This window comes from Nicotiana tabacum, chromosome 22, assembly GCF_000715075.1.
Source record: "Nicotiana tabacum cultivar K326 chromosome 22, ASM71507v2, whole genome shotgun sequence".
Lineage (NCBI taxonomy): Eukaryota > Viridiplantae > Streptophyta > Magnoliopsida > Solanales > Solanaceae > Nicotiana > Nicotiana tabacum.
This window is the reverse complement of record NC_134101.1, coordinates 157,588,245-157,614,136: the sequence shown is the minus strand read 5'-3', so window position 1 is coordinate 157,614,136 and position 25,892 is coordinate 157,588,245. Positions and strand designations below refer to the sequence as shown.

Sequence of the window (25,892 nt, the reverse complement as noted above, 5' to 3'; positions counted from 1 at the left end):
TATAGGTAGGATTTAACATTTCCTAAGTAGATAAAAAAGGTTATAGAGGAATTCTCTACTTCACTTTCCAAGAGGAAAAGAAGTTTGATTGATAGTGACAACGTTGATGAAGACGGAATACTTTCCGTTGGTCATGGCAGTTCCCATAAAGCGGGGATCATAAGACTCTATGATGACAAAGATTATAGGAAGTTTTGTTCTAAACTTTCTTCCAAGTCTGATCCGTACAAGCTTAATATGATATTGGTGATATTTCTTCGGATTCAGACAATGATTTGACCGACAAAAGTATGGAAATGCTCTTAAAAAGAATTAAAGGTAAAATGTTTTTCTTGGTAGAGAAGGATGCTGAAAAGATTTTACCTTTAATTCTTTTTAAGAGCATTTCCATACTTTTGTCGGTCAAATCATTGTCTGAATCCGAAGAAATATCACCAATATCACATTAAGCTTGTACGGATCAGACTTGAAAGAAAATTTAGAACAAAACTTCCTATAATCTCTGTCATCATAGAGTCTTATGATCCCCATTCTATGGGAACTGCCATGACCAACGGAACACATTCCGTCTTCATCAACCTTGTCACTCTCAATTAAACTTCTTTTCCTCATGAAAAATGAAGTACAGAATTACTCTATAAGCTCTTCTTTTATCTACTTAGAAAATACTAAATTTCTACCTACACCATCACTATTTGAAACACATGTCATTGCCTTCTCATCATCATTGTCGCTAATGAGAAGAACAATTAAAGGCACACTTTGCCAGGTACTGTGTCTTAGTTATTCTTGGTGGAAGTTCTATTGCATGTCTAATAACGTCATCAACCTCTTCTAATAATCCTACGACAATCTAAAATTCCAAAACATAAACTAAAAGTTCAATTCATATCCTAAACCTTCAATTCATATCCACAAAAGTTCAAGTCATATCCTAAAGGTTCAACTCATATCGTAAAAAGTTCAAGTCATATCGTAAAATTTCAATTTATATCGTACAAGTTCAATTCACAAGAACAAAACCTAAAAACTAAAAGTTCATCAATTCTTATCCTACGAGTTTAAACATAAACTAAAAGTTCAATTTATATCCTAAAGGTTCAATTCATATCCACAAAAGTTCAAGTCATATCCTAAAATTTCTATTTATATCCTAAAAATTCAACTCATATCCTAAAAGTTTCAATTTATACCCTACAAGTTCAATTCACAAGAACAAAACCTAAAAACTAAAAGTTATATTCATATCCTATGAGTTTAAACATAAACTAAAAGTTCAAGTCATATCCTAAAGATTCAATACATATGCTAAAGGTTCAACTTATTTCCTAAAATTTCAACTCATATCCTAAAAGTTTCAATTCATATCCTAAAAAGTTCAAGTCATACATAAAAGCTTCAATTTATATCCTACAAGTTCAATTCACAAGAACAAAACCTAAAAACTAAAAGTTATATTCATATGTTACGAGTTTAAACATAAACTAAAACTTCAAGTCATGTCCTAAAGGTTCAATACATATCCTAAAGGTTCAATTTATTTCCTAAAAGTTTAACTCATATCCTAAAAGTTTAAACTCATATCGTAAAAAGTTTAAGTCATACATAAAAGCTTCAATTTATATCGTACAAGTTCAATTCACAAGAACAAAACCTAAAAACTAAAAGTTCATCAATTCTTATCCTACGAGTTTAAACATAAACTAAAAGTTTAATTTATATCCTAAAGGTTCAATTCATATCCACAAAAGTTCAAGCCATATCCTAAAATTTCTATTTATATGCTAAAAATTCAACTCATATCCTAAAAGTTTCAATTCATATCCTAAAAATTCAATTCACAAGAACAAAACCTAAAAACTAAAAGTTATATTCATATCCTACGAGTTTAAACATAAACAAAAAGTTCAAGTCATATCCTAAAGGTTCAATACATATGCTAAAGATTCAATTTATTTCCTATCAATTCATATCCTAAAAGTTTCAATTCATATCCTAAAAATTTCAAGTCATACATAAAAGCTTCAATTTATATCCTACATGTTCAATTCACAAGAACAAAACCTAAAAACTAAAAGTTATATTCATATCTTACGAGTTTAAACATAAACTAAAACTTCAAGTCATATCCTAAAGGTTCAATACATATCCTAAGGTTCAATACATATCCTAAAGGTTCAATTTATTTCCCAAAAGTTCAACTCATATCCTAAAAGTTTCAATTCATATCCTAAAAAGTGCAAGTCATACATAAAAGCTTAAATTTATATCATACAAGTTCAATTCACAAGAACAAAACCTAAAAACTAAAAGTTCATCAATTCTTATCCTACGAGTTTAAACATAAACTAAAAGTTCAATTTATATCCTAAAGGTTCAATTCATATCCACAAAAGTTCAAGTCATATCCTAAAATTTCTATTTATATCCTAAAAATTCAACTCATATCCTAAAAGTTTCAATTCATATCCTAAAAATTCAACTCATATCCTAAAAGTTTCAATTTATATCCTAGATTTCTATAAACCCTAGATTTTTATAAAATGTTATATAATGATAAATACAACCTAAACCCTAGGTTTCTATAAAATACAATGTTAAATAATCAATTGAAACACTAGTCATTTGAAACTAATTCATAGCTAATAAACAAAACATTATAAGCTTACACAAAAGATATAAATTGTAATTATAACCTAGAATTTTTAGGAGGTGGAGAAGGAGAGAGACGCAGCAGCGGCAGAGGCGACGGCGACGGGGCGGCGGCAGCTGGGCGGTGGTCGTTGGTGGCGTGGGTGGGGCCTCTGGTGCTGGGAGTTGGAAGGGGGGGGGGGAGGGGGTTTGAGTGTGAGAGAGAAAAGAGAGATTTTGGGAAATTTTTAGAAAGAATGGGAGGGGATCCCGATTTTGACACTCTGGAATTAAAAATAGCGACCACGGTTGGTCGCTATTTTAGTAGGTAAATCAGTTTTGAAATTTTAGAAATAGCGACCAACTTAATTCAATTTAAAATTATATATATATATATGTAGTATAAATTTAGGATTTTAATTACTATACTATAATCAGTTTTTGAAGCTTATCAATGATTTGTTACAATAAAAAATAAAAAAAATAAAAAAATGCAGCCTGGTGCACTAAGCGCCCGCTATGCGCGGGGTCTGGGGAAGGGCCGAACCACAATGATTTGTTACACTAGCGTCACATTATAGGTCGTTATGTATATATATATATACACACTATATATACTATGCACTTAGTATATATAATAGACTGTTACGACCCGGATTTCCCACCTTCGGATATATGTATATATATATATATATAATACAATTTAAAATTATGTACATATGTAGTATAAATTTAGGATTTTAATTCAATTTAAGCTATATATATATATATATATATATATATATATATATATATATTCGATACAGTATTACCTAATACACTTATACTTAGTGCATAGTATAGCGTAAGTACATATATATATATATATATAAGCTATATTCTATACAGTATGACCTAATACACTTATACTCAGTGCATAGTATAGCGTAAGTATATATATTATATATATATAAGCTATATTCGATATAATACTACCTAATACACTTATACTTAGTGCATAGTATAGCGTAAGTATATATAGTATATATATAAGCTATATTCGATACAAGTATTACCTAATACACTTATACTTAGTGCATAGTATAGCGTAAGTATATATATATTATATATGTAAGCTATATTCGATATAATATTACCTAATAGACTTATACTCAGTGCATAATATAGCGTAAGTATATATTTTATATATATATATATATATATATATATATATATATATATATAGAGAGAGAGAGAGAGAGAGAGAGACACGCACGATTCGTAGTACTATTCATCCCTTGTATTACAAAAGTATTAACGGCTTATATTTATATTATTTAGATAGTAAATACAAAAGTGATTTTTAATTTTGACCATTGTTGACCTGAATAGAGACCAACTTTGGTCGCTATTTATTCAAGAATTTAGTTTAGCGACCAAAGTTGGTCGCTATATTTAAATCAGATTTAATTAAATATTTAAATTAATAATATAATTATTAAAATTGTATAGCTGGGTCCCATTTAAGTGACCAAAGTTGGTCGGTATCTGCCTACACTTTAAGTAGCGATCAACGTTGGTCGCCATTTTTATATTATTTATATTTATATTTTATAATTTTTTTAAAATAATAATATAATTATTAAAATTTTATATGTGGGTCCCACTTTAGCGACCAACATTGGTCACTAATCTCACTAAATGTTTGACCAAGAAAGTCTGACCAGTCCAGTCAACATTTTGACTAATATAGCAACCAAGTAGCGACCAACATTTGTCGCTATTTTGTTTCTTTTATTTATTTTATTATTTTCGCTAGTTTAGCGACCAACTTTGGTCGTTTTTTCCCACAGACCAATTTTGGTCGCTTTTTTCCGGATTTCTAGTAGTGGATGAAGATCCCTCCTCCTCTCAAAGAGCATGTCTGTGTATGGATATGTTTTCCGCCCCCCGCTCCCTTTATATACTAGGTCTTCTCCTTTAACCAATGGTCATAAACCATAGTACTTAAGTCGTTTGACTATATTACAGGTTGACCCCTTGAAATGCTGTAACATCCAATTCGCCTCCTAAGCGTTCTGAAGACATGACCTCGGCGATGGCCGAGGTGCGTGTCGTTATAGCGTTGTATGGATACGGCTGCCTCAAATAACTTTTTGCCTTCCCATTCCACGCCGATTCTTGTCTGGTCAGATTTTGACTCATACACAATATATTTCACATCATCAAATACGTGTATAAATATCTTATTTTTTTATAACGTAACAATAAATAATCATATACGGATAGATGGGACGTTCGAATGATTTCACATGAGTACGAAAAACGTTATCTTATTATTATTCTGGATACAGCAAACCTGTATGATAGAGAGGTTAAGGTAGGGTACCCATTACAATAGAGGGACAAGACAGATATGCCCCCCACCCCAACATTATTCCAATCTATCCCATGGCTTAAATTTTGATAACAAGTCTCTTTCATTGTGGGGATGGATAAGAGACAAAGCCCTTGTTAAACCTATGTCCCATGCATTCCTCGTAGGACCAACTCCATCTCTTAACTCTTTCATTCACCACATATTTCCTTTCACATATCTTCTCTTTCCCTTCTATATATATATTTTCAAGTCCTAAACACTTCTCAAACAATTTTCCTCTTAACTCATCTCCAGTTAAATTCTACCTTGTTCAACTCAGAGCTATACATAGTAATTGTTACTTCCATATATGGCTGCTCTTGCAAGTTCGTTGTCATCATTAAGAAGTTCAAAGATCAAATCAATGCAACGATGCTCGAAGCAAGTTAGAGAGCAGAGGGCAAGACTTTACATTATCTGGAGATGTACAGTCCTACTTCTCTGTTGGCACGACTAGAAATCGGGTCAATGACGATTTACCTAGCAATATAGTATAATTTTAAAAAAAATTAAAGGGGTGTCGTAGCTCCGCCACTGTCTTGACAATGGTTCCAAAATCGTTGCAATAGATAGGAAAACCGCTGCAATAAGCCTAATTGTTAGTTGTGTGCATGATTAAGTTCTCGTGATGGGGATTTCAGTAATGGAGTTCGAGGTACCAAAATACTCAGATGATTCAGAGTAAGGATCCGATTTATAGCTGTTTGAGGGGTGGTATAGCCCTGACTTTTGTGTAGGAGTAGAGACTAAATTACATGTACGATGTAAAATATATACCAAAAGTGAAAAGCCTATGAGTGAATAATACTCGAGGAAACTTTTCTTATTATAAATTGACAAGGAGCTACAAGCTTTTTTCCCTACATTTTTAATGCTATGATCTGGAACCAATAATGTCCCACTATTTTACAATGTGTTTTAGTTTTACAATTTAGTTTAGAAAAGGAATACAATCTAAGACATTCTACCATTAGAGTCAAAATAGACACTTAATGAAGTGTATGGATAAGTACAAGATAAGGAGAACTTCTCACTTATAGCACCTAATTTCTGTAAAAAGACAAATTATTAGTATTGAGATGTAAAACAAAACTGATCCAACAGATTTTATAACCAACCCCAACTAGTTTGGACTGGAACTAAGAGATAGTTAAATGATTGATTTATCTTTTATTATTAATAATATATACGCAATTGAGTGATATGTGAAGAAGAATTTGTGCGTAAGATTTGATGTTCCATGACTAATGCAAATAGATTAATGCTGGTGGAGATGACTGATGTTAGATAAAAGTGAAGAAAACTAAAGCAAAAGAGAGCAAGAAAGGCAACTCTATTTGACCGAAATATCTTAAAAGTAGACACGATTAGTTCATAATTAAATTATTTAGACCTTGGGCGGACTGTCAGGGCACACTGCGAATTCTTGTACTACTAGAAAAGAGATTTAAGTTAATGCCATTATATTTAATATCATTTAAATAAAGAGAATAAAGCCAAATGTATTTATATTTTGCACAAACTTGAGTATTATAATCAAATGGACCTTAGATACTAAGTTCATCAGACCATCTTCCATCTTAAGCTACCCCACTCAAAGCTAAAGAAGTGTGAAAGAGTAAGCAATGCACATTAAGTAAAGTTAAAATGAGAACACTATAACAGTGGACCTCTTATCATCTCCTAGTCACTCATGCCCGTTCTTACTCGTCTAATTACTGCTAGAAATTCGGGAAAAAGCGATCGCAAAAACCGACCAGAATTGGTCGTTATTGGGCTAAAAAGCAACCAAAAAGCGACCAAAAGGGCCTGGTAGCTATATTGATGGTCTCTTTTATTTAGGGACCAAAGTTGGTCGCTATAGCGACCAACTTTAGTCTCTAAGCTAAATGGACCAATTTTTCCGGATATTGACTATAGAGACCAACTTTGGTCGCTTTATTAATTTAATAATATAAATTTGGCGACCAAAGTTGGTCTCTAAATATAAAATACGTTATTTATTTATTTATTTATTATTAATCAATAAAAAGCGACCAACTTTGGTCTCTAATCCAAATATTATATTTTAAAATCTGGAAACTAGAGACCAATGTTGGTCGCTTTTTTATTCAATTATTTATTTATTTTATTAAACTAGCGACCAACTTTGGTCCCTAAATACATGAATTTAATTTATTTTTTAAATATTAGCGACCAACTTTGGTCGCTATATCACCAGAAATTTTATTTTTTTAATGAAATAGCGACCAAGTTTGGTCGCTTTTTGTAGAAATCTGGGTAAATAGCGACCAACGTTGGTCGCTATTCTCCAGAAAATTATTTTTTTTAACATGAAAAGCGACCAAATAGAGACCAACTTTGGTCGCTTTTCTGTGTATTATTTTGGCAGAAACTGCCTGTTTTGGCAGCTACACCACCTGCCAGTCATACCAAAACCTTAACAAGCAACAACAACAACAATTCAAACAATAATTCCAATAACAATACCAAACAACAACCCAACAACAACAACAACAACAACAACAACAACAACAACATAAAAACAACATTAAAAGCTACATTAAAACCAAGAAAGTGTAAATTTCAATAGAACTACCAAACTAAGTTAACTCTTATTACAACCCAATGGAAAACAAATTGTATTTGTCTAGTTCAAATTGTCTAAAATTCATTCATTGTTTGGTACATCATTATCATCACCGTCTGATGAAGTTTCATCATCATTACGGTATTGAGAAGGGTCTACTTGTCGATGATGGGAAGAATGATCACGGGGAGGACGGGAGGAACGGCCACTTGGAGGACGGGACAAACGAGCACGGGGACCGGCAGCCTCTGGCGATGATGGCCGAGACCGGGGAATCGAAAAAAATCCAGCTAGGAGATTTTTGATCTGCTCTTGCATGCTCTGGCACTGAGCGACCACGCCAATATACTGAGCATCTCTAAGCTTTTCTCTTTCCTTGGACGCTTCTAGCTCGGATGTGAGCTTTGTCACAGTCTCCCGCATAGCGGAGAGGCTCTCCCCATCAAGTTGCTCGGCTTGCGAGGAAGTCTCTATTACTTGCATTCCACACCTATCGATGGAATGTCTTAGTAGGAAGGTCGTATAGCTTCCCCCATTTTGGACCACCTGCAGCCCGCGTCCATAGTCTTTCAACATCCTCGTCCGAAAGTTGGAATGGCGCGCCCGACTCATTAGGTGGCTGGCTGCGTATGAATTCCTCAGCTTCAACTCTGAAGCGATCTTATAAGAAAAAGTAAATTGAATTAGTAATTCAAAATTTATATAAAAGTAAATGAAAATACTTAATGAAAAGTGAAAACTTACATGTACAGTCGAGGCACGTCCCTCGACCCACCTTTCTTGATCCGTCTCTTTCTTCTTCTTCACAATATGAGTCTCCCTGAATAGCTCATCTTGGTTCATCGGACGGCCCAACTTCTTTTCCTGAAAACTCATAAATTTTAATTAATAAATAGAATAGATACACTTTGAAAATTAAAATAAATTAAGCAATTACGTACCATTCTTCTTTTTATTGTCCCCTGGTTGACCGCACCTCCAATGTGCAATGATCCTCCCTTCTCAGATGCGCGAGCTTTCTTTCCCTTTTCGCTCTTCTGTAAGAACTCTGCAGTAAGCCATTGCCTTTGCAAATCATCCCAAAACTCCTGAAGCAACCAGCCAGGCTTCTGGTTCAGCTGTCTAGCTATGGAGAAAGAATGCGACAACCGCTTGCGAGCTTTGAGATTAAAATTTGCAGCCACGTCCGCGCTATACTGGTGTTCCCATACACACTTGCTCTATATTTCAAAAGTTAAATATTATATGGAAATATCATAAATATAAATAATTATACTGCTTAAAAGAACATTTATACCTTAAATTCATTGAAAATTGCCTCCTTCAGTGAGAATGGGAATTCACGCCAAAACGCATAAGGGGCATCATAAAGCTTTCTGGTTGCTTTGGTGATTATCCTCGTAGTAATATTACTCGGGAGGAACCTGCAATTTAATAAATAAAATAAATTAATATCTTAGTAAAAACTGTACAAAAAAATAAACATAAAAATAACAAATAACTCTTACCCATCACCCTCAAGGACTATGATGATCCTGCCATACTGATCATAATGCACCTCCTCATCAGAAGAAGTAACAACATCAGCATCATCGTCCGAAACATGTGTATCAGAGGCATGTGTGGAAGGAGTAGGGGGGTCAGAGCTACTATCCGCAAGCGAAGGCCTCCAATAGGTAGAGTCACTGATGACGATAAATGTGATCCCTGTGACTGCGATATAGCTGCGCGGATCGCAAGTGGCTGTGATACTGACTGTTGTGACCCGACTGGCTGTGACCCGACTGGCTGTGACACTGATGGTTGTGATCCATGTGGCTGTGACATGGATCGATGTGATCCATGTGATGCTGCTGGGTGGGATCCATGTGGTAGTGAGGCAGGTGGACTGTATGTCGGACGTACAGTCTGATGGCCCTATGAAGAAACACCCGGGGTCTGCACGAAGGTGTAAGGCTGGTGATGCTGTGGCAGCTCAGTATAGCCATGGGGTAGAGGCTGTGGCATAGTGATAGGCAAATCAAAAGATGGCGGAAAAGATTGATGAGTAGTATCTTCTACCCTTCTCTTTTGCTTCCTAGACTTTTCTCGACCCCGAGAACCACTACCTTCATTGTTACCTCGACCCTTGCCTGTCATCTGCATAATATAATAAATATTTAGATTGAAACATATAAGGAAACTATCTATAAACGAGAGTTATCGAAGAAACCAACTTTTTAAAGCTCATCGACGTATTCTTCCTCGTCAGACAATTCTTCTTCCTCGTCAGAGAATTCTTCTTCCTCACTAGTTTGAGCTTGATCAGTTGATTCTTCTTCCTCGTTTTCTATAATTCTTAATTCATTTATATCAACTTCTTCCAATATGTGTTCAGGATGTTCCAAATCATTTTCTAAAAGTTCGTCCACTATTTGGTAAACACTGGAGATATCGTTTTGATATGCAACATCCAACACATTCTCGACTTCGACCCTACCTATATGCTTAGTTTTTATTACAACCCACCAATCGAACTTATTCCGCCGAAATGGATAAGGAGTATAATACACTTGCCTAACATTATGTGCAATTATGAAAGGATCATAGCGATCATACTCCCTCGTATGATTAACCTCAATTATGTTGTATTGATTGTGTACTCTCGTACCTCTTGTTGGATTTGGGTCATCTAAAGAGAATAATTTTCTTAAATGGCCTACCTGAATATTCTAGTTCTATTATTTCTTTGAGCACACCATAATAATCAATATCTCCAACTTGGTTGCCATCGCCACCTTGAACCCACACCCCACTGTTGATGCTTTTTTTATTTTTAGAGCAACCCTCTGTATGAAACTTATAACCATTCACAACGTACTTGGAATATGTTGTGACCTCAACCCCAGGTCCCCAAGATATATCTTTCAAAAATTGATTTGCACCATTATTTGGATCATTTACCTACATATTGTTAACAAAATTCATAAGTTAGCATAACTTCCAAACATTGTTTACCTACATAGTGTTAGAATATTTTAAGGATATACTTACAAATTGTTTGAACCACCTATGAAATGCCGTATATACAGCATCTTGGCAAAATTGACCCACGAAGTGACTGTGACACATCAAATATTTTTAGTAGTTGCATTGAGATGTAATCACAGTAAATTTTATATTTTGATAACTATTAAATCAATACTTACTTGAGAAATGGTACTACTTCGGGACAATTTAGCAACACATGAAGTGTAGCTGACTTGAACTCCATATCACTCAAATTTCTCTTTCTACCATCCTTAGAACATCGGCCTGGTTGATTGAATATGGACATAGGCGGATATAATGGATCATTCGTAAGGTCGACCGTGTGCTTGTTGGGCCTATTCCTAGAACATGGCACGTTGCTCTCAAAATAATAAGAACAAAAATGAGCAGTTTCCTTTGCAAGATAAGCTTTGCATATAGATCCTTCAATTATATTACTCTTCTTAACAAATTGTTTGCATTTGCCAATTGTCCTACATAATTTCAGGTTAGCCAAGAACATTCAAATAAAACAGAAAATTATATATGGACTATAATATTACCTCTCAAAGGGATACATCCATCTGCATTGAACAGGCCCTCCAAGTCGTGCCTCGTGTACAAGGTGGATTGGAAGGTGTTCCATCACATCAAAAAACCCACATGGACATATCTTTTCCATCTTACCCAAAGTTACACGAAGGTTCTGATCCATCCGGCGTAGGTTTTCTTCCCTTAATGTGGAAGAACACAAGTCTTTGAAAAACAAACTAATCCCAGTGATGGGTTTCCAGATTCTTTCAGGCAAACCAGAAAATGCAATAGGCACTAAGGTCTCCATGAAAACATGACAGTCATGACTTTTCAAATGGCTCAACTTCCCTACCTCCATATCAACTTTTTTATCAAAATTCGACGCATAACCCTCAGGCATCTTCAATTTCGTTACCCAATTACAAATCTGCCGTCTTTCCTCCAAAGTGAATGTGTAACTTGCTTTGGGCTTGAATAACTTACCATTGTTTGCTGTCTGCAAGTGTAATTCAGGTCGCCTGCAATATTCTTGTAAGTCCATTCTAGACTTCGGGTTATCCTTTGTCTTACCTTTAACATCCATCACTGTGTTAAACAAATTGTCAAAATAATTCTTCTCAATATGCATGACATCAAGGTTGTGACGGAGAAGATTATCCTTCCAATAAGGCAACTCCCAAAATATACTCTGTTTGGTCCAATTATGAGTAACACCGTATCCGGGGAATCTATGCGGTGGAACTTCAGTAACTTTACTGAAGTTCTGGACCCTCTCCCAAATTTCATCACCTGAAAGTATCGGAGGTGGATAATCATATTCCAGTTTATTCTTTTTGAAAGCATTTTTCATCCTTCTAAACTCATGACCCTCAGGCAAGAATTGACGATGACAATCAAACCATGATTGCTTTCGGCCATGTTTCAAAGTGAACGCTTTACTATTTTCCATGCAGTAAGGACAAGCTAGCTTCCCAGCAGTCATCCACCCAGACAACATTCCATACGCAGGAAAATCATTAATTGTCCACATTAAATTAGCACGCAAATTGAAATTCTGCTTGGTTGATATGTCATATATTTCAACACCATCGTACCATAATTGTTTTAGCTCATCAATCAAAGGTTGCAAATATACATCTATCAAACTTTTCGGATTACGGGGACCGGGGATAATACAATTTAAGAATATATATGGACTAGTCATGCACAACTCGGGTGGTAGATTATAAGGTGTAAGAAAGACAGACCAACATGAATACGGTGTCGCAGATACAGAAAAAGGCGTGAAGCCATCCGCACACAGACCTAACCGAATGTTCCTTGGTTCACTAGCAAAACATGGATATGTCCTATCAAAGTGCTTCCAAGCTTCTCCATCTGAAGGATGGCACATAACACCAGGTGGTCTTCTATTTTCAAAGTGTCATCTCATATGAGGAGCAGAACTCATCGACGCATATAACCTCTTTAGCCTAGGTATAAGAGGTAAATAATGCATCGCCTTGATAGCGACCATCTTCCCGCTGGAAAGCCTCTTGAAACGAGACTTTCCGCAAAATTTACAACTGCTTAAAATTGCATCATCTTTATAATATAACATGCAACCATCTTCACAACAATCAATTCTCATTGACGAAAGTCCTAACTTAGAAACTAATCTCTTTGCCTTATAGAAATCACCAGGTAATTCGATTTCCTCGTCAACTAGTTCACGGATAAAGTCAATGAAAGAATCCATGGCTGCTTGAGAAATATTCCAATCAGATTTGATACTTAGTAATCTAACTGCAACAGACAACTCAGAGTGCGGACGTCCTTCACGTAGTGGATGACTAACTTCCTCTAACTGTTCATAAAAATGTCTTGCTTCATCATTAGGAGTTTGTTCAATATTTTCGTTGGGCTCACCCCCAAAGTGCATTCCAAAAGCATTCGCAACCATATCATGAATTCTGGAATCACTATTTCTATTCTCCCTCGACCTATTATTTTCACCAACAACCATGTTATGAAATATCCCATGGCTACCATTCATCTCTCCATGATTAGTCCACACAAAGTAATTCGCTATAAACCCCACCATATAAGATGAACCTTAACTTCCTCCGGTTTTCCAAACTTCATACAGTCGCACTTAACACAAGGGCACCTAATTACTCCTTCTTTTATATATGGCGGAAGTGACATTGCATGTCTAATAAAGTCCTCAACTCCTTCTACAAAATCCTCCCGCAATCCCCGCCGATTAGGATAATTCCTATTGTACATCCAAGAACGATGTTCCATCTATTTAAATAAAGCAAGAACAAATTAAATTAGTTAATTCATAGCCTAATCTTTTTTTAGTTAACTAAAAGTCCAATTCATATCTTATTATTGTTGCTTCATAAAATGAAATTTAACCTCATATATAAATTAGTCTACCTAAATAGTTAATTTATTTGAACCCTAAAAGTATTAATAAGAACCCTAAAAATTGCAAATAATATATAACATGGAGAAATTGAACCCTAACATGGAGAAATTAAACCCTAACATGGAATTAACTTTGAACTAAACATAGTTGAACAAATAATATATAACTTTGAACCCTAATATATTGGAATTGAACCCCTAAAATCACTGTTTTTCGGAAAAATAAAAGAAAGGAGAGAGAAACTAACCTTGGGAGTGGAGGTCGCCGGAATTTGCTGCTGCCGTCAGGGGTCGCCGGTGGCGGGGGCGTCGCTGCTGCTGGAAGTCGGAGGGGGAAGGGGTTTTGAGTGTTAGAGGAGAAAGATTTTAATTTGGGGAATAATTTTGAAAGAATGGACCTGAAACCCGTTTTGGCTCCTGTTAAATGCCAAATTATTTTTGACTGTTTGACCAAAATAGCGACCAACGTTGGTCGCCATTTTTGACCGTTTGACCAAAATGGCGACCAACTTTGGTCGCTATATTTGAAAATAAATAAATAAAATAATTATTTTATATATATATATATATATATATATATATATATATATATATATATATATATATATATATATATATATATATATATATATATATATATATTTATATCCTACAAAAGCGACCAACTTTGGTCGCCTTTTGGTCAAACGGTAAAAAATGGCGACCAACGTTGGTAGTATTACCTAATACACTTATACTTAGTGCATAGTATAGCGTAAGTACATATATTATATATATAAGCTGTATTCGATACAGTATTACCTAATACACTTATACTTAGTGCATAGTATAGCGTAAGTACATATATTATATATATAAGCTGTATTCGATACAGTATTACCTAATACACTTATACTTAGTGCATAGTATAGCGTAAGTACATATATTATATATATAAGCTGTATTCGATACAGTATTACCTAATACACTTATACTTAGTGCATAGTATAGCGTAAATACATATATTATATATATATATAAGCTGTATTCGATATAGTATTACCTAATACACTTATACTTAGTGCATAGTATAGCGTAAATACATATTATATATATATATATATATATAAGCTGTATTTGATACAGTATTACCTAATACACTTATACTTAGTGCATAGTATAGCGTAAGTACATATTATATATATATATATATATATATTATATATATATATATATAAGCTGTATTCGATACAGTATTACCTAATACACTTATACTTAGTGCATAGTATAGCGTAAGTACATATATTATATATATAAGCTGTATTCGATACAGTATTACCTAATACACTTATACTTAGTGCATAGTATAGCGTAAGTACATATATTATATATATAAGCTGTATTCGATACAGTATTACCTAATACACTTATACTTAGTGCATAGTATATAGCGTAAGTACACTTATACTTAGTGCATAGTATAGCGTAAGTACATATATTATATATATATAAGCTATATTCGATACAGTATTACCTAATACACTTATACTTAGTGCATAGTATAGCGTAAGTACATATATTATATATATAAGCTATATTCGATACAGTATTACCTAATACACTTATACTTAGTGCATAGTATATAGCGTAAGTATATATATATTATATATATAGACACACACGCCCGCTTCGTAGTACTATTCATCCCTTGTATTACAAAAGTGTTAACGACTTACATTTATATTATTTATATAGTTAATACAAAAGTAATTTTTAATTTTGACCATATAGAGACCAACTTTGGTCGCTAACTGTAAATGAATTTAATTTAGCGACCAAAGTTGGTCACTAACAGTACATGAATTTAATTTAGCGACCAAATTTGGTCACTAAATTTTAATCAGATTTATTTATATTTTATATAATATTTAAATTAATAATAAAAATTGTTAAACGTTAGAACTGGGTCCCACATTGGCGACCAACGTTGGTCTCTATTTCATTAAGCGACCAACTTTGGTCGCTAGCTTTTGAATTATATTTATTTATATTTTAATTTTTTTTAAAAAATAAATATATATTTATTAAAATATTATAACTGGGTCCCATGTTAGCGACCAATGTTGGTCGCTATCAACTTATCCTTCAATTAGCGACCAACGTTGGTCGCAAGTTTTAAATTATATATATTTATATTTTATAAGTTTTATAAAATAATAATAAAATTATTAACAAATTTAATGTGGGTCCCACTTTAGCGACCAATATTGGTCGCTAATCTCAGCATATATTTGACCAAGCAAGTCTGACCAGTCCAGTCAACAATTTGACTAAATTTGCGGCCAAATAGCGACCAACTTTGGTCGCTAAAGTATTTCAAATATTTTTATTATTATTTTCGGCAGTTTGGCGACCAACTTTGGTCGCTTTTCTTGACAGACCAAATTTGGTCGCTAATTTTTGGTCGCTTTTTCCCGGATTTCTAGTAGTGATAATTATAATTTGGCAAAATCAGATTTAAAGCTCCTACTCACTTTAGACTTGTGAACATATACCATAAGATTATCGTCCCTCTTTGCATTCATAAAAATGAGCAAGTCCCTATGAGGCATAACTACATTGCATATAGTGAATCAATAGAATATTCTTAGAATCCTAAAGCAAGAGATCACCAGCACAAATGCAAATACACCAAGATTCCTTTAATACCTCTTGGTACTATCCACTAAAGTATCAAGTTTTACTATATGTCCAGAGGTTTACAAGATACCTATTTACTAATTGTTCACATATTAATGAAACATGATGCATCGACTTGAAGGCCAACCAAGGTATGTAGTTGTCAGCCTCATTTGTTGTGGTCTTCGACAAATACATTGGGACCTGTTACGTGACGTAGCCAAGGTAGGAATTATTGTCGCTACAATGTATGAACAAAAGACAATAGAAAAATGCCATGTATAAGAGAAGTAAACAAGTACTAGTGTAGCTAATTTATGTATTTGAACTATATATTCAAAATTATTCAACTACTACTTTCAAGCAGTATCTTTTTCCATTTTATCATACTATTGTTTAAATTAGATTCAAAGTAGTTAAGAGGTATAAATAGAATACAAAATTTCAGCAGCATCTAATTTCCTACTCCTCTTGCTTCTGCTGCTACTTGAATCAACATGTCATAAGCTTAGATTTCCTACTCCCCTTGTTTCAACACATATATATCATACAGGGTTGACACTATATCTTGTGAAAGAAAGATATAAGAGGATGACCTTGAACAGTATTTTATCATGCTTTCCCCTAGACCACAATGAACTGGTGTGAACTTCATATGTCAACATAATTAACGATATTTAAGTAGAATGTCTTCAGGGAAAATTCAAATTCTTCTTCAGTATTCTCTCAAAATAGATCCTGTTAATATAGGTTATGTGGAAAGCTAGAGGGAAAGAAGTAGCACATATGAGAAAAAAGACAAAATTTTAATGTGAACTTAAATAAGTGGGAATCTGTTGCAGATTAACTTCACAACAAATCTACTTTATTGATCAAGAAGCATAAATATTTCAAAGGAAACGAAGAAGTTCAAAATGAAAGCCAACAAACACAGAGTACATATAAGAGAAAATGAAAAGGAACGGACCTGTTAGATTCAGAAGAAAAAACAAAAACCTAGAAAATTAGGTAACTTTGCAACTTAGAAGTTAGAAGGAATTATTTATCCTTAGACGTGATATTATTACTGTAAATTTGAGTAGTGTTTTGTTAATTTTATCCCTAGAGTTTCAATTGTATATTTGTGCGCTAACATTAACCACATCAAATCAAAGCAGAATTGTAACAACGTTGGATAGTTGCAAAGCACTATTCTATTTGTACAGAAAAATGCAACAAACATTCATAAATGAGTATTTCAGTGCAGGTTATCTTAAAAAGTTCATAGTGCTTTGATCTCTCATATGCTTCTAATGTGACATGTCTGCGTTAAAATAAATTTCACATGAGGTAAGATTCTCAAAATGGCCGTCATATACTACTGTTAACCTTGTACTAAAAGAATAAGGTAAATACTTGCCTACTAATGAAAATGTCAAAGCTTTGCTTATGAGAGTGTAAACATGATACATAGAGGTGCTTTTAACTACCTCACTTTTGTTTAACATAGCTTAAATCTTCTAGATATAATGTCAATTATTGTATCATGATGCTAATAGAAACTTCTCTATCCTCCTAGTCAAAGAAAGCATGGCACATGAAGGGTATATAAGAAAACTCAAGCAATTTATAATAGCTTGAGTATTGCATTTATCATGACGCATCATACATGTTGGCTAAGCTAATTATTCTTTTTAAGGAAGTATTTTAAAACGGATAAGATTGAAAGAGTAAGACATGTTTCAATACCTTTTAAAAATGACAGGTAGCTCAATTAGATTATAATTATAATGTAAAGTGTAAATTATGATTTAACAAAAAATTCATTTGGTTGAAAAAGAAAAGTAGCTAAGTGTCTCTTTTACGATAGAAAACACTTACCAGATTCTACATTCATGGATTCTGTTCATACTTCTTTTCTATCCTCTTCCACTTCAATTTTGTAGTTTTGTATTTCTTTCTTCTTCTTTTGCTCATTCGATTAGTTTCATCCTACATGAAAATTTTTTGGTTGAGATCAATGGCTTCTCGATCTCAATTCGTTGATGGTACTGGTATGGGTATTAAGCCTAATTTAAACAAACACCAGCAATACAACTACTTTAATCAGTAATCCAAACACCAAATTCAGTGGGAACCCACTGATCAACAATCAATACAGAAAAATTCACAGCCATAATCCCGCTAACAAGAACCCCAATTTACAAAGTAAACCTTATTTTTAGTCATAGCAGTATGAAAATTAGAGTAACACGGAAAAAATTACCTTTAAGTCGAAAAGTACATCCAAATATGATTACAAAGATCTGAAATAAGAACAGTATATGAACCTTCATTTGATAGCATGTTGTAGAGATATGTTGCCTGTACAATGATACCATCATGATTAATATGACATAATTAGTACAAAGATAACAAATATGACTGAAACACTTCAATGAGACAACTGTGTTTTCCTATCTTTAGTTCTTTTAGAAACAATAGGAAGCCAGAGAGCAACACCCAAAATAGAGCCAAAACAAATCGATCTTGATCAAGGACGTAGCAAAGAATACCTTCGTAATGGCAGGAGCAAAACATATGGTTCAGAATCAAACTGTTAAAAGCGCATGGTCTCTATAGCATTCTCAAATAGAATGTACATTGGAAGTTGGTTCAAGCCTCCTACATTAGATTTTCCAATAACAGAAAATTATTAAATCCATCTCATATAACACACATAACGATAGAGTAAATAATAATACAACAAGAATTAGAGCATCATCAACCCATTCATTTACTGCAATTTTGAGAGAATTTCAATTAAATTTGCTACTTTCTCTCTGTAATAGATAAATGGAAGAATCTGGGGGGGAAAAGAAAAAGGTAAATCAAAGAAAATGGAGAGTAGGAATTGGCAGAGAATAATTATGTAGCACAAGAATGAAGGTAGCATCACAGTGCTGACAATATTACAGAGCCAAGAGCATTATAAGTTTATTTGTTTAACTATTCAAGGATTAATAAAAAATGAAACAAAATGTACGTGAGTAAAATGACAAACAGAATAAAACAAAAAAATTATTCTATCTTGGGGTAGCAGAAGACTTACAAGGACGCTATTTGGATGATTTTGTCATAAACAATGTTGTATGTAGAATGATCATCACGGTTGGCTAGTGTGGACGGTCGGACCAGTACTTTAACGCAACTTGAACTCTTTGCTCTCGTTAAGGCAACATAAAGTTGACTGTGTGAAAAAACAGGTTTTCGCAAATATATTCCGACGAAATTCAGAGTTTGACCTTGCGCTTTATTTATAGTCATAGCATAGCATAATCTTACTGGGAATTGTGTTCTCTTAAATTGAACTGGTATTCTTTCGTCCTGTTACGATAATAATGGTATTCTTGGGATAAATACGTGCTTATTTTTAAAATCGCCTGTCGCAATCTTAGCACTGATAACATTTGTCTTAATGTCACAACATATCAATCGTGTACCATTGCATAAACCTTCATACGGATTCAAATTACACAGCAATATAAAGGGGCAATTCTCCTTTAAAGTTAATTTGTAAGGAGGTAAACCAGCCGGATTTAAACTGTGTAATAGGTCTTCAAATTGACTTTGATCATTAGGCTCAACGGTTTCGTCAAAGCCAACAAATGTAGTTACTTTTTCTGGAAATTTTGCTATAATAATATCATTGATTTCATTCACAAAATCATTTTTCGTTGTCAGAACAACACGAGAATCTGTAAAAAAAAAAAAGGATTAGAGGAGCATGTGTGTACATTTGAGAATGTCACAGCGAATAAATGGTCCAGAGATTCTTCTTCAGTTGTAAAAGGAATAATCATAGAATCTGGAAGTTCAATTTTGTTATTAGTGTTGACCCTCTCTTGTCCATTTCCAATTTTCATAAGGTAATCACAAAAAGCAGGATCTGTTTATGCCCTCATGTTTTCGGACAGTTGCAATTTTTTAAGTTCGTCCCAAATGGTAGAATATAGCAAACTTTCACTAACAAAATCTTCTTTTTTTCCGTTTCGAACAACTGGAAGAGTTTGTTTAAAGTCACCTCCAAAAACAACAACTTTTCCCCCAAATAGAATTTTTGTATCCATAAGATCTTTTAAGAACAAGTCAAAAACATCAAGATTCTTTTTTTAGCCATAGATACTTCATCCCATACAATTAATTTTGCATCACGAATCAGACATGCAGCTGAACTTTGTTTGCTGATGTTGCAGCTGAAATTTTCATCAATATCTATAGGTATTTTAAAACGTGAATTAGCAGTTCGCCCACCTGGAAGAATAGAAGCAGCAACGCCGGAAGTAGCAGTTGCTAGAGCTATGTATCCTTTACTACGTACAATTGCTAATAAAGCACGACATAAGAAAGTTTTTCCAGTTCCTCCAGGGCCATCAATAAAAAAAAGCTCCTGGTTTCTTGGAAAATACTCGGTCAATAATCACATTGTATGCTTTCAATTGTTTTGTGTTCAGTTTTTTATGTAACAGTATATCCTCTTCACTAACCGTGATGATTCTTTTAAAGAATACCTCATTTGCTTCTTTTTCCAATATAGATGGTCGAACTGATTCTGGGATAAGCTCATATTCGTTTACATTATGACCCATAGAGTGTAAAACATCATTAATCTGATTTAAAACTTGATATTGAATATCTTTTCTTTCAACATTAGGTAACACTCTGTAATCTTCTAACATTGACTCTTCAAATTGTTTCCATATTTCTTTTGGATTGGCTGGATTGCAATACACCAATAATGTAGCAAATAAACGCCTTAAACTATATGACATTTGATAACTTGCTGCCTCTGACATGCAATCAATTAAACTGTTATCACAGTGTAAAGTCCCCTTTTTTCTAAGGATTCTCTAAAAGTATTATAATATTCCCCATTTATAGTTCGAAGATCATTATATTATTTCGGTCCCCTCACATTCAGCAATAGTAGTCTCAGATAATATCGTTCTCCTTCAGTTGGGTGACACGTTACGATATGACCAATGGCACAACGTTGTTGTCGACGTATCCATGTTTTGTCTGTTGTTGACCATACAAAATGTTCAGGAAATTCTTTGTACAATAAGTTAAGCTTTATGGCATCTTTGTTACTTCTGTTCATCTGAAAAAATTCTGTCAACATTATTTTTTTAATCATTGGATTATTAACGATTGTGTTTATATCTGTATTGCCTTTAAAAAAAACAAATTGTTGCTCTTTAAGATGTACTTGAAGATGATAAACGCTTGGATACATCTCACTAATAGAGAAACCAAATAAACGCCATACAGCTTCAGGTGGTGATACCCATCTAGCAGATTGATACTCTTTTATTTCATCTATTTCTTTGTTTGTATCATTATTATGTACATAAAATGCAATTTTGTCATGTCCTTTACAAATATATTTGTAAATATATTTAACAACCTTTATGTCAGAGCAAACCTCAACGTTCATATGACAGTTGAATTTACCAAGTAAAAAAGGATTATATGGAACAACCCAAGAGTTATCTAAATATTGCTCCCGTACTTTTACAACTTCTCCTGTGTTTCGTCTTTTATAGATGGGATAAGAATCACTTCCTTTTGCTGTTTGTTCAGCAAAACTTTTTGGATAATTAAATTTACAAAGACCATTCTTTTTCATACATGAATTTGTTGGATTCAAATTACCACACGGACCATGCATCATATGTTTAAGAACAAGTGAACGTAACTTTTTATCCAAATTAGCATCTGATAATTCAGCACTAATAATTCCATCATAAGCCTCTGATGTCAATAACTTATATTCATTAGCTAATATTATAAGAAAATGAGTGTGTGGTCAACCTCTTTTTTGGAATTCAACAGTATACATGAAAGCAACAATTTTTCCAAAGATATTTCTCTTGCTTATATATGTTTTCAGTTCTTCAACTTTAGCTCTGAATACTCGACTAATCAAATCAGGTCTATTTTGTGCTTCATCAATAGTCCATAGATACTCTTTTATTTCCGTCCAAGTTAGATTACAGATCATAGTTATAAACAAGTCTGGTTTACCAAAACATCGTACTAAGGCAATAGCATCCATATATCGTTGTCGCATATCTCTAGGTCCACCTATAAAGGAAGCTGAAAGGAATTTTTGCTTGCCAATATTAGAAGAATCTCGTTCTCCAAATCTTAAAATATCTAGAAATCCTTGCAGTATATCCATCCTAAATAAATCTTGGTTAAACGAAGCAAAATCCAATCTTTGGGTTTCAATTTTTATATATTCGTCAACTGAATATTGCTGAAATAGTCTACCAGTATGTAGCAACGCATCTTCATCATCATTTCTCAATTGAAGTTTATAACAGTAATATTCACGAGCAGAAACTGTATCTTTTTTTTTCTTTCCATTTTCTAAAGTTTGAGATTCCATTTGAAGATATGAATCAAGAGAGCAAAGATTTTGTATGCTCGACAACTGTTGACATTCATGAGTATAACTTCCACGAATATTTTTTGGTTTAGGAATTTTCTTAATACCATAATGCCACCCATTTCGCCCATATGGAAACAACAAAGGATATTGCAAGGCGTCATAACATCCATAATAGTAGTTCACTATTTGTGTTTTTTTGCTCTGAGTGTAAATTTGAATATGTGGTGCATGATTTATACTATTGTCATTGTTCTCAACCCATATTGCAGCAACTTCTGATGAAGTTGGCAAATTATATACTCGTTGATCTAAACCAGGATCACATTTGAGTCCAATATGAAAGTTTTGTAGCTCGGGAATATCTATCAAAGATCGGATAAAAAAGGAGTATGGGTTAATTCTCAATATATCTATTAGCTCTCTCACTATAGATTCATTAATTTTGTTAGAGTATGCCATTCTATTTGCTAACTCATTGTTGTTGTCATAAAAGTATAGTTGTAGATTTTTTGATTTCTTTTTCTCCGAGATACAAATCGTCTATTAGGTGATACATTTGTCCTTGAACTCTGAAAGTATAGATATCACGAGTCCTTCTCGCTAAGTCTATATCATAGTTTACACCAAGTGATGTAAATGAAAACGAATTATTATACGTTCTGATGTATGTCCGAAAGTGTTGGGATTTTTCATTATTCTCGAAATATAGATCATGTAGCTTAGCGGGCATTCGATGTAAAATTATCTTAATTATACCGTTGCTACAACAAAATCCAGCAGATTCATATTCAAATCTTTTCGCAGAGCAGAATTTATAGTTGGGAACCTTTTTTAATGGTATATAGTCTGATCGTAGTTTAATATTCATAGCAGTTGTGTTATTTTGATTGCGACCTGCACGTTCTAGAAGTTGTATGGAGTGAAACAGGAAGAAAAAAATAATATTATTCAAAGATGACACAAATACAAACCTCTGGTTATCACTATCTTAGTTGTATCATATTGTTCATTTGGTGCAGTTGATGTTGAACCTAACAGATAAATAGTTTTTTAGTGAACAATAGTATGTCTTGTATAATGGCATAATCTTATGGTAACTTTCAGTAACTTGCCTTTCTCATAAGTGCAAAGAGGATTTTCTTTGTCAAAAGCAGGGAACGATGGAAGGATTGTGACGTCACTATCTACGGATAGGCAATAAGTACAACAGATGTTCACAATATTAAATTTATGATACATATTCATGCACACAGAGAAATTTTAGTTGCACTAAATAATGAAACAGTTGCGCATACTATAGAGACTGCGATATAAAATTGATATACTAACCTATTTTGGGAGTAGAGCAAGAATCCTTTGTAGTAGTACACTGGAGATATCCTGATGTTGTTGTTATCTTAGTAGGAATGATAGAAGTCACTCTTTCAAAGGGACTATGTTTCGGCACTTGCTTTGTAGGTACCTCCTGTAATGCTAAGGCACTCTTTTTATTCGCCATCTTAAGTTTATATTGTTCACGTCGTTTAACATTCTGATCTAGACATTTTTTTCCAGAGCATGGACGCTTAGTTGTTTGTCTAGAGTCCATCGATATTCAAATTTCTCGCTCCCAAATATGCGTTGATGCAAGATCTACAGTGAAAAATTCATTAAATAGAAAACACTTGATGAAACTCAATATTAATTTAATTTCAGGAACTCAGATTACCTGATGCGATAAAAACTATACCAAAACAAAAACACAAATTAGGAACTATTGAAAACAACATCAACAACGAAATTTTAATTCCTTGGATTTAAAAGATAGAGAAGAATAATGAAATTTATTACGACAAAATCTGAAGTGCAATTAGCACAGCAAATCAAGACAGCATATGCAAATGCTTTTTAAAGAGACATGAATATAATAGAATCCTAAAGATCTTCATAGATAATTTTTGTTTTGTGATTAGACACGCAGGCTTTGTGAAACTTATACTCTTAATGGTGCCAATCAAAGCTTTTGTTCAGGGTGTCTCCCTGTTTCTTGTACGAAAATATTTTCCTCGGCAAAATAGAGTCAGTAATTACATTTCCATCTCATTCAAATAGTTCCAACAATATAACCCAAACACCCACAAAAATCTTGATTCAAATAACCTCTCAAAATAGAGAAAATTCGTTTGTTTAGCTCTTTGCAATCACGCAAAGCCCATTTAAATCTCCAGAAATTTCCTCAATCCTTAAGAGATTGTAACGAAGCATGCGAAATCGAAAATAACCTCTTAGAAAATCCCTCTGTTTAACTCTTTGTAATAGCGCCGAAGCCCATTTAAATCTCTAGGAATTTTCTCAAGCCTTAAGAGATTGTAACGAAGCATCCGGAATCGAAAACACTCATTTCAAGACGCTGCTTAGCCTTAAGACTGTTTTAAGCAAGTCTTGATCCCAATTAGTTTGGAAATTCTGAAACTCTTAATGGGTATTTAGAGAAAGTGTGAAAAGCTTGAATTTTTATCAAGAACGGGAATTTTATGAATTGTTAATCGACAAAAATCGAGGAAAAGGAGCAAAATAAAAGGAGACATACAAGTATTTGGATAAATCAAACTCTCACCTCCGTCAACAGCTATGATGTAATCACAAGGGCAGAAATCCAAATAGTACAGTATGAACGACATCGGGAAAATAGAGAAAGATGAATTCTAATGACTAACCAATTCAGATGTGAAGGAGAACGAAGGCAGCCGAACTGTTTGTTGATCTGCCAAAAATTAACCCTAAAAGCTCGAAAAGACAGATGTGGAGAAGAAGAAGCCAATCGCATAATAACACGTGGAATTGTTAGAATCGGTGGAATTTTTCGGAGGATCCTAGTGTTTTAACAGGAGCAAAACACATGGAGATGGAGTGTGAAGCAAACATGTTGATGAAACAGGCTGGTCAGGGAATACAAGATCCATCACCTTAGAAATCAATGTCGTACTTGTTGGATTCTTAACAAATCATGCAAAGTTCGGTCATTTAGGATCTTAAAATAAACACTTTATATGAAACTTTTGGAAGTCAATCGAGGTATGCACGCGCAATAACAATCTGGACTCGTGACATTAGTTGATCAAAATTTATGCAGATGTGGCATGGTTAAATTAACGTTATCACTTGTCAGCAGTGACAAATAGGAAAAATGGAAAGAAAAACAGTACAGTAGGTGAAAATTTCTAAATTGACTCATAGCCCTGCATTCCTGATAGATGGAAGTG

General features: G+C 33.7%; 2 protein-coding genes across 4 annotated transcripts; both read right to left on the bottom strand.

Annotated features, from left to right (window-relative positions):
* Positions 1 to 7,613: 7,613 nt before the first annotated feature.
* Positions 7,614 to 9,758, bottom strand: LOC107796771 (uncharacterized). Its single transcript, XM_075243201.1, has 6 exons — positions 9,728 to 9,758; positions 9,128 to 9,593; positions 8,917 to 9,043; positions 8,561 to 8,839; positions 8,364 to 8,483; positions 7,614 to 8,279 (listed from the first exon to the last, which is right to left on the bottom strand). The coding sequence occupies exons 1-6, from the start codon at positions 9,756 to 9,758 to the stop codon at positions 7,701 to 7,703; spliced, it is 1,602 nt and encodes a 533-aa protein (XP_075099302.1). The 3' UTR covers positions 7,614 to 7,700.
* A 6,350-nt stretch (positions 9,759 to 16,108) lies between these two features.
* On the bottom strand, positions 16,109 to 25,790 carry LOC107809981 (uncharacterized). 3 transcript variants are annotated; one of them, XM_075244569.1, is made up of 7 exons: positions 25,247 to 25,790; positions 23,980 to 24,282; positions 23,763 to 23,834; positions 23,622 to 23,681; positions 18,770 to 18,878; positions 18,096 to 18,578; positions 16,109 to 16,439 (listed from the first exon to the last, which is right to left on the bottom strand). In XM_075244569.1, the coding sequence occupies exons 2-5, from the start codon at positions 24,236 to 24,238 to the stop codon at positions 18,814 to 18,816; spliced, it is 456 nt and encodes a 151-aa protein (XP_075100670.1). In that variant the 5' UTR covers positions 24,239 to 24,282; positions 25,247 to 25,790; the 3' UTR covers positions 16,109 to 16,439; positions 18,096 to 18,578; positions 18,770 to 18,813. The 3 variants fall into 3 exon arrangements, with proteins under 3 accessions (XP_075100670.1, XP_075100669.1, XP_016490183.1); XM_075244568.1 differs by having other exon boundaries at positions 25,347 to 25,790; XM_016634697.2 differs by lacking the exons at positions 23,622 to 23,681; positions 23,763 to 23,834; positions 23,980 to 24,282; positions 25,247 to 25,790 and adding an exon at positions 19,306 to 23,615.
* Positions 25,791 to 25,892: the final 102 nt, after the last annotated feature.